General features: G+C 36.3%; 1 protein-coding gene across 4 annotated transcripts; it reads right to left on the reverse strand.

Annotated features, from left to right (window-relative positions):
• Positions 1-58: 58 nt before the first annotated feature.
• LOC102604061 (transcription initiation factor TFIID subunit 11) lies at positions 59-7,577 on the reverse strand. Of its 4 annotated transcripts, none has more exons than XM_015309295.1 (6): positions 7,464-7,577; positions 5,882-6,200; positions 3,834-3,921; positions 1,996-2,095; positions 1,075-1,235; positions 59-459 (listed from the first exon to the last, which is right to left on the reverse strand). In XM_015309295.1, the coding sequence occupies exons 2-5, from the start codon at positions 6,196-6,198 to the stop codon at positions 1,108-1,110; spliced, it is 633 nt and encodes a 210-aa protein (XP_015164781.1). In that variant the 5' UTR covers positions 6,199-6,200; positions 7,464-7,577; the 3' UTR covers positions 59-459; positions 1,075-1,107. The 4 variants fall into 4 exon arrangements, with proteins under 4 accessions (XP_015164781.1, XP_006348625.1, XP_006348624.1 ...); XM_006348563.2 differs by having other exon boundaries at positions 59-448; positions 5,882-6,206; XM_006348562.2 differs by having other exon boundaries at positions 5,882-6,206; positions 7,464-7,576.
• Positions 7,578-10,163: the final 2,586 nt, after the last annotated feature.

Below are 10,163 nucleotides of genomic sequence, written 5' to 3' on the forward strand. Positions count from 1 at the left end.
GAGAGTGGGGGTTCGGGGGTTGGGATGATCAAGTAGGGGTCGGGGGAATTAGGTTGTAGAGGAGACAATAAACTTGGAATGCCACTTAACTCGATCTGTTTTCTAACATTTTCTACTATTTTTCATGATTTCATGTATCCTAAGTATGCCCTTCTGAAAAAGGGAAAAATGAAAACAACAGCTGAAACTCAATGAGTCAATGTACCAACACTACAAACTACACAGTTAAGCTACAATTGTTCCGGATCTTCGTCTTGCCAATCCTTCCGTCAAGGTGAGAGCTCTCTTCCCATGGTGGCTGAATGCCTATCGAAATTTACTTCTTCGAAGAAACCCCAGCATCACAAAGAGAGGCGAAAGCCTCACCTTGTAAAGGTACACCTCATCCAATCTTTTCGTTCAAGATTTACAAGCTCATCCTACGCCTTTCTGCGAGGAAAGTGGCTGACTGCTACAAATCTGAGAGAATGGAGAACAAGGGATGAGAAACATTATAAAAACTTGAGAGCATGTGAACAAATGATTTTGAAAATGAACGATAACGTCCACAGTGAGAATCAAAGAGAAGAACAATCAAACTGATCTGAATTGTCTTTTGGTTCCTTTTCTACTCAACAAAGTTTAGGTCCATTTTGCTGCCTCCTCCACACAACATGGTGGATGAAGGAGCATTGTTGTCCGTCACTCCACATTTTCTCTTTCGTCTGAGTGCATTGAAAAATGCACTACATGGTCAACAAATAATGTGATGTTTTACCAACAAATACAATGATGTTGTTATTAAATAGCCAAGATGCTGCGATCTTTTTATTCTCCCTCCCATAGTGTCATTTCCTGGTTGGGGGCAGTACGAATATTTTCACAAAATGTTAGTTAAACTCTTTCCTCTGATTAAGCAATTAGATAAACAGGCTAACCCTACATATAATAGGGCAATGTAAAAGCATCCGCTGAACTGTGACAACTTTGTGACTAGAAATGTTTACTTGACCTGAAAGTGCCAGGAAATTAAGATTTGCGACAATTCAAAATAGACACATTAAAGGACTTGTAAACAAAAGGAAGACAACGAACCTGAAATAAAACTACAGGTTGCTTCCATGTCCACTAACGGAAAAGCCTTGGCACTGACTTTTTTGGAATCTTGCCTTCAAGTTTTAGCCTTCTGTATGCTTCTCTTATGTGACATGGCCTGATTGGCCCTGTATCTTTTCTCTCTGCCATCACCATTTTAGCTGCAAAATGTATGGTAAGATGATTGAGCACCATTACTTGGAGAAAATCAATGCAGTATAGCCCTTCAACTTTCTTTAACTGAGGACATTTCCACCTTGAAACACTAAAGATTGGCAACTCTTTACTGCATAATTAGACTGGAAATTGGTCAAACATAGTTCACCTAGGTTTCGAGACATTCAGTTGATTCTTTTGTAGAAGGGAAAGGAAAAGCAGAGAAAGAATGTGACATTGAGCTTTTACAGGTAGAGGGTAACAGAGACCACTAGGAACAAAGGAGGGGCCAGTGCCTGGGCCAACACTGAGGCAGGAGAGTCATTTTATTTTTCTTGCTTAAAAAGTCCTACGTTTTCCCTAGTTGTAGTGCCAAACATCCTTAACCAGTCAGACACATCAAATGCGATTTCAGACACGTTGGCGGGTGCTTAATTAGCATAGGTACGATGTGTGAGTACATAGAAGACATTTTAGAGCCACTCTTTGTTACTTTTAAAGGAGTTAAGTGTTTCCAATGAATGTTAACCAACATGCTCAGTAATGGATAGTATTACGGGTCTTAGGCTTTTAATGCCTAATTGTTGCAAATTGGTCAAGAACTGATGATAGTTTGGCAAGTATTTTGGTTCCGTGCACTAGTGTCTAAGAAAAGAAACCAAATAAAATCATTCCAAACACAATTCATCCTTGCTATTCCCAAATAAAGGATAAACGTTTTGCTTCATCAATTATCTTCTATAAAAAATGGATCTGTCTATTTACCTGTTTCAATAAGCTCACCGACAAACATTTTTGCTATCCCAGACACCACAATTGTCATAGGAATAGATATCTTGGCACTTCCTGTGATGTTGGACAGCAACTGAATCGACAATACAGAAGAAGAGTAACGACAAAAATTAAATTATGCACAACAAATTGTCAGACTAGAAAAGCAAACATCTCAATGGCCCTAAGGCTTGCACAAGGTCCTCATATATTCACAAAGATTTGGCTTCATTCTCAATTATCTGACAGTTACACGTCTATTGAGAAAATGAATTCTAACATTTCATGTGTGTAATGAAAGACAAAAAGACTGTGCTTCAATAGGCTAATGTTAGGGATTGGTCCAACACCACGTAACAAGGCCATCTCAACTCAAACAACAACAATATACCCAGCTAGTCCCACAAAATGGGATCTGGGAAGGCAAGAACTGAAAATTACAAACCAAAACTTCAAAACTATACAAAAGAAAATGAAACCCCACCTCAGCCTAATACTCACGGGTCTCCCCAGAACTCCCAGAAGCTTCCTTTTCAGATACAGCAGAAGCTATCTCTAACCACTACTCTGGCATCTCTTTTATCCTGTTTCCACTTTAACCCAGATTATAAAAATCCATTCTTGATGTTATTCCTAGGAAAGAAAGTACTTTTAAGACAGACCCTATTGGCACTAAAACTCCCCAATACAAAAGAAGTGTTGTAAGGCACTGAAGCCATAGGAGCAGCCGAGCAAAGGTCAAACTCCTGCTTACTACAGGGCCATTAGCTAAACTATTTGAGAAAGGTCCAAAAGGATTTTGGTGGTTCTATGAATATTTTTACTGTGGTTTTTGTGTGTTTTTGTGTGTGGGGATAAAGGGTTGATTGGGAAGAGTGAAGTTGGGGCAAGAATTATTCAGGGTTCGTGTAAAAAAAAAAACAAGAGTGGAGAAAAGGGTTTAAGGGGGATGGCAGAGGGTTCTGGAAGTAAACATACAATTGGGAGTTTCCCATCTCAACTCAAGCAAATCATATCAAATCATGCATGGAAAAGTATAAGAGAAGACACAAGGTCACAATAAAAGAACAAGATTATTCTGCCCACATGTATTTTCAACAATTTTCTATCATGTTCTTGTTCGGACATTATATTTTTACTGAAAGACAGCACTATTTACTTAAATGGCTAAATGTTAGCGACAGAAGAAATCCAAGAAAAGAAGGCCCTATTAATTTAAAACAAAATAAAACCAAAACTAGCATGAGGCTGCATGTAAGAGAATTTCCAAATAGAAGTCCTCTCATAGAGGAGGGTAAGAGACTAGGAACACTATATCAGGAAATTTGTGAGTATCAGACACGAATAATTTGAGTATCAGACACGAATAATTTGAGTATCAGACATGAATACTTTGTGAGTATCAGCGATGAATACAAGGAAATTGATGTGGTTTACTGGGTGTAGGGTTCTATCTCAGACACTAGTCTATCATCTACATACCATTTCTTGAAATGGGAAGCTGAGTTCACTAAGCTCCCACTATGCACAGGGCCGGGGCAAGGCCGGACCATATTGATTGGAAAGCCACATTAGAGGATCAGTTGATAGAGAAATGAAGTTCTGCCCATTTTCTCAGTATAACCTTTTTAGGAAACTCCCTTCCCCAGATCAAGCAAACAAAAAGCAACACGCACATGAATAACGAAACAAACACACAGATAAGCTACGGTAGAGGAGAAAACAACTCTGACATCATCTATAGTGCTTTGTCTATAATAGTACAGATCATATTCAGAACATGCAAAAAGGGAGGAAAAAGATGATATAATGGGATGGATGGCAAAACATACCCTCTTCATGTTGGATTTCTGAAATCCAGATCTCCTAAAAGATTCATATCTACTCATTTGCTCCTCTGTAAATTGGGATAAGATGGACCTGAAAGAGAAAAGATAACAAAGTGAACCTAATAGTTATTGGACTGAGGTAGCTGTTGTGTATGGTCACTGCCTCTGCAGAGAGCATCTAACTAGATCTAGCTCAAATGCAAAGTTAAATCTTCTACAGCAACAGGAGAAGCCACCCAGTTGAGGGCTACAGAACCATCCTTCTTTAATAAAGTCCTGCTTTGTTTGGATATAGTTAGCCGACAGCTGTGTGTGAGACAACAACATACCCAGTGTAATCCCAGAAGTGGGGTTTGGGAAGGGTGGTGTGTACACAACTTTACCCCTACCTTGAGAAGGTACAGAGATTCTTTCTGATAGACCCTCGGCCAAGTAAGACAATTTTGGTGCGCGTTGCCCAGCCCTTAAGAGGGAGGTACTAGTGGTCACATAGCAGCCACCACTCATCAGGTATAAGAGAAAATGGCAATTGGTTTTTCTACTTTCTAGTGGAAGTAGGAGATCCAGCTAACAAAAAGGCTAGGCTGCAGCAATTCAAGCATCTAAAAAATACATATGTAACGATTGCTTCGTATAAGAGGTTCTTCTTTACTTGTGAATGACATCTGAAATCACAACCTTTAATTCACATTGCTTCATAATTGTTCTCTTGGTTTTTTTTTCTTCTTTTGGGATGAAAGCAACCATCACCTCATAACTGTTATTGAAACAGGAAACATTTCGGGTTCAAATGACGAGGAATATTTTGAAAATGTACGTTGCAGCAGGAGAAGATTGATCTCCTTTTATACTTTCACATATTTGGAAGGAATGGGAAATAGATAGCAAATAAAGTTTGACAACATAGAACAACAAGTACGAAACTTGCGAAGCCAAATGTCTATCTCCCTTCATCTACCTTGCCTCAAAAGGAATTTTACCTCCTTTCTTGTAGTGTCATAGAAACACTATTAATACCAGGTAGAGCCCTACTGATTATAGGAGAGAAAAATAATCTAAACTGAGCTCACATAACAAGGAGGTGCAGACCCTAGATAGGAAGGCTTGGAGGTCGAGGATTAGAGTAGAAGTTTAGTACGTAACCGCGTGTGGTCGCCCGTTTGGTGGGAGAGGCAATGTCATATCCTCTTCTCCTTATTAGTAGTAATATTTAGTAACCGCATAGTTTCTTATTCTTCTATGTGTTTTTACTATCTGTTGCTTCATTTTGCTTTGTATCTTGATATTTTGTTGTCATGTTTTCTTCTTGCAACCCTTCTATGAATAACTTCCCTTTTAAGCTGAGGGTCTATCCGAAACAACTTCTCTATCCCACAAAGGTAGGGGTAGGGTCTACGTGCATCTTACTCTTACCCTCCCAGAACCCACTTATGGGATTATACTAGGTATATTGTTGTATAACATGGAGGTGCAGAAGAAAAACTTTAGCATAACAAGTATATATATAACTGCAATGTACAATTCCCATTTTATTGGCCTTGACCACTATATGGTTTCTTCAATACCAGCTAAATTAGTTATTCTCCATATTGCCCTCACTTAACAATGCTCATACAAAATGTCAATTTATTAATTAACAGCCACTATATTTCCTACTGGTATTGAACTGCAGTATATCAAGCATATCAAGCAAGATGAGATCTGTTCACAGATCTCAATAGAAGCATTGACCTGCTGGTTATAGATACATATTTTTGTAAAAAAATAAAATGATAGAGCAGATATACTGAAGGAATCATACAAAAGAGAGTTAAATTAATAGTCTGAGTAACAAATCCACAAGGAAGGAAAGGAAGGTGAGAGGAAGGGATACAAATCATTAGAAAAAGAGTTATTCTTGTACGCGAAGTGATTAGTAGGCAGGTCCAACCAGCCACATAAGCTATCACAGAACAGGATAATACCATACAATCTTGACAATCTTCTATGAATGGAATCCTTTAAACAGAAAGAGTTCGAGATATTTGAAAACATAAACTGACAAAACTTACTGCATCTTCGCCAGTTTGTCAGGATCACTACTTGATGAGAGTTTTCCTAACTGCACATCCATGCTTTCTTCCTCTTCCTCCTCATCTTCCTCTTTGGGCTTGCTAATTGGACCAGCAGTACTAACAGAGACTGATGTAGCTTTAGATGTTGAAGGTTTTTCACGAGAATCAGTATTAACATCGTCACTTTCATTCATATTAACACCAACTGCACCTTGATCTTGGCCTTCATTCTCATCGGTGCCAGCAGGGGATTCAGGGGGTGAGTCATCCTGCTCCTCAAAAGTAGCCTCAAAAGGATCCTTAGATCGCTTCATAGAACTCGCTGCACCAGAATGTTAAATTCAAGTGAATTATACACCATGCTTATCATTCATCCATTTTGATTGAGATATACCAACTTCCAACACAAATGGTGTGATATGTTCAAGACAACTTTTTAGGGAGGCATGGTAAAAGTATAACTAGATTGATTTGGACCTCACAAAATGGCCAGACTCTCCAACCAGGTTGATTGATAAATTAATGGAGTTGAACTGATGCAGCTCAGATATTCTCAAGTCAAATGATCGATTGCAAGGATGAAAAAGATTAAAGCATTCAGAAGGAAGGAAAGTAAAGAGAAGGATGAAGGAACAATGTCAAAGAAACATTGTTGAGGTTTGAACTAGAAGTGACACCATCCATCAATATGTCTAGATTAAGATAAAAATGAATTGGAGTAGAAAACAAAAGCAGGGAGGCAACTAATCATGAGAAACACAAGAAATACTGCACTGTTTCAAGTGAGACCAAAAAGGTTAAGTAGTTGTCTACTTGCGCTGGTACATTTTTGGTTATATAACTGTAGTTGTTCCCCTGTTAGATTTTCATCAACGAAGCAATGATAAGATATCCTCTCTTCTTTTTCATAACTGATAAAATCCTGCAGCCTGTGTGTGGTGGATAATGGGCTCGTCCCTCAACCTTTCCCACTTAAATACCAGGCTTTTCCAACGAAAGGGTTTGAACACGTAACGTACGCCTAACCCCCACATCACTCAATTCTCTTAGCACTAAACCAAAGCCCTGTTGGCTATACAAAGACATCCTCTCAGTACATCCTAAGTCACAAAACTAAGACTACAAGGGGTCGTTTGGTACGATGGATACAGAATAACAATTCCGGGATAAAATGCAGGACTATTTTATCCTGCATTTGGTTAGGGAAATTAGTTAGTCCCGAGATTGTTAATCCCATCATATATATGTATGATAACTTTGTTTATCCCATTCCCTGTACCAAACAACCCTTAAAGATTCAAGCTTTACAAGTGATGTAACCTAAAAACATTTCCAAAACTAAGGTGTGAACAGCTTTGAGCATGAAACAGGCCTGCCCTAATGGGATGGATCGTTTCTGCCAACAAAATGAACACGGAACAAAACTAAGGGGTATGAACAGATGTAGCATTGCACAATTGAACTGCACGAAAGCTAGCCCGAACACCACGATTATCCAAAAAAAAAAAATCATTGCAATATTAGGTTATCTAGAATGAGCAAACTCATAATTGATAAATCCAAATAGAAAGAAAAATACCTAGCGAGCGAAATTCTGTGATTCTGAACTCTCACCAAAGATGATTCCGACGAGCGTGCCGGCGGCTGGTCTTAAGAAATTTGACGGGTCGACTTCACTGATGTGGTTGTGGGTTTAAATTTGGATTAGCTCATGGGTCGGGTCGGGTCGGGTTGATTAGGTTCATGAATTAGGGCTGTTCAATCGGAAACCGATAATTCGAACGGAAAAAAAGTTATTGTTTATCAACAATGGGTCATTGGTTTGCGGTTTCAATATAGAGCAATTTTCATATATAGCAAACATAAAAATCATATTTATATGTTATAGTTATAATTTGTATAATTGCGCTCCAAAACAAATTGTATGTTTGCTATGGAGCTTTTGATTTGTATAATTCGCTACAAACATTCAATTTTATACAAATTGTTTAGTTTTGTACACATTGTAATTTGTATAATAAGATCTATATTTGTATAATTATAAGTGAATAGGACGAAAATATATGTATTTGTATTTGCATATACACTTTTCTCTCGCCTTATATACTGAAATGTATAAAATGACTGATTGTATACCGAAATGGCTAATTGTATACCGAATCAGATGGGAAAATAATGGAATGTTTGTTGCAAATTACAATTAAAATAAACTATAGTTATAACATTTAATTTGAATTAATAGTTTGTTATTTCATACAATTTTCCCTTCAATATATTGGTTTTGATATTTTTTTATTATTGGGTTATCGATTCTTAGCGATTTGAGATTTTCTCAACGGGTTAACCAATAACCCGATTATAAATTAAAGAATTATATTTATACTATTTAGTAGATAAAGTCCTTGACTTAGAATATACTTTCATACTTTTATTTTGGCATAATACATAAAGGGATAAGGGTCTGAAAAATATCCCAACTTTGGTCGATTTTGTTGTTGCGGTACTAAACTTTCATAAGGACCTATTACCTCCCTAGACTATTTAATACAATATTTTTTACCCCCTGAATTATTTAAATAATGTATTTTAAAGGTATATATGTGCCCACGTGGACACATTACTATTTATAATTTTGCATTATTTTTTATGTCCACGTGGACAAATATATATGTTTAAAATACGGTATTAAATAGTCTAGGGAGGTAATAGGTCCTCATGAAAGTTTAGTATCGCAACAACAAATCCGACCAAAGTTAGGTTATTTTTCAAACCCTTATCCCATATATAAACATGACCCTTAACTTGGCTTCAGCGGAAAACTATGCCCTCTAACTTTGAGTGCGCACAAGTAGACACTTAAACTTGTATAAAATTGAGCAAATAGACACATGTGTTCTACATGACATAATACACGTAGGAAGCCACGTAGGACGCAAAATTGCAATGTAGGGTACCATATAGGATGAATGTGTCTATTTGTCCAATTTTATACAAATTTAAGTGTCTACTTGTGCACACCCAAAGTTAAAGGTCATAGTTGTCAACTGACACCAAATTTAGGGTCATATTTATGTATTATGCCTTTTATTTTTGAGTGTCTCAAATTCTCGATTATTCAACTCATGTGCATAACTCATTTGATTTCTCATCTTGTTTCTAAAACATTTTCTTGTATCAAATCTTAACGGTTAAATCGATAACCAAATCGATAACAATCAATAATCGATATACCAATAACTGATAAGTCAATATTTTAATGATTGTAAAATGATTTAGCATATCTACAAATCAATAACCTAGTAAACCTCAGAAACCAAATGAAACCAACCGACACGCGACCGTAACTTCATTTACCTTCTTGCAATTGTGGGCCAAACATATCACAGATGGGTTTTTAAGTAATGGGCCTAGGATTTTTGTTCACTTGGTGAGATCAAAACTCACTATAATTTAACCAAATTATTTTAATTTTTACCCATATACTAAGGAAGAGCAAATTAAATGAGTATCACATACTTTAAAGACATTTTTAATTTTTATCCTTTTCTGGTTTTTTTTTAGGATGGTATTATATATAATATATATGTGTAATGGAATTTCCATTTTAAAATTTTGGATCAAAAACTTCAATATGATTAATAAATAGAATATTTATATTTCTTTGACTAACCTTTCCATATAGTACAAAGAATTTTGTTGACCAATTAACCAAATTTAGAAATTTACAAAATACAATCACTAAAAGTCTAAAATAAGACTATTGTAATAACTTTTTTCTTTTGCAATTTCTCAATGCTAAATACTATATAAGGTTGTACATAATAAAAACTAAGAAACACTCTAAAATTCTTAAAGGTTTTATTATTTTACATAAAGATGGACAAAACTTCGATTATGGCACTTTTTGTAGTTTCTTTCTTGATTGTTTCTTGTGGTTAGTCTATTTTTTTTTTCCTCTTATCATTTTTCCTTCAGATCAATTGATTTTGTAGTCCTTTACTTTGTCGATACATATTATAAAATGCTAACAATTGTTTTGTAACTTTTTAGATGTGACGACAGGCTTAAGAAAATGTAGCACAACAGAAGATTGTACGAGTCATGAAGATATGTTCCCAAAATGTGTTTGTGTTGATGGAACATGTGTATGCAGTTCACTCAACACACACTCTATTGATCATGAAGATAGTGCTTCAAGTGGCAAGTATTAAAAAGAAATTTAGGCTAGTCATGAACCTAAAAATGTCTCATTTGGTATTGTTTACATGATGAAACAATT

The sequence above is a fragment of the Solanum tuberosum genome, unplaced genomic scaffold, assembly GCF_000226075.1.
Source record: "Solanum tuberosum cultivar DM 1-3 516 R44 unplaced genomic scaffold, SolTub_3.0 scf00103, whole genome shotgun sequence".
Lineage (NCBI taxonomy): Eukaryota > Viridiplantae > Streptophyta > Magnoliopsida > Solanales > Solanaceae > Solanum > Solanum tuberosum.

Bases quoted from the DNA above. Each gene is read 5' to 3' on its own strand.
- LOC102604061 (XM_015309295.1), bottom strand. From the start codon at position 6,198: ATGAAGCGATCTAAGGATCCTTTTGAGGCTACTTTTGAGGAGCAGGAT. The intron at 2,096-3,833 runs GTATGTTTTGCC...TTGTCGATTCAG, and splicing joins AGAAATCCAACATGAAGAGG to TTGCTGTCCAACATCACAGG. The intron at 1,236-1,995 runs GTAAATAGACAG...TACATTTTGCAG, and splicing joins CGGTGAGCTTATTGAAACAG to CTAAAATGGTGATGGCAGAG.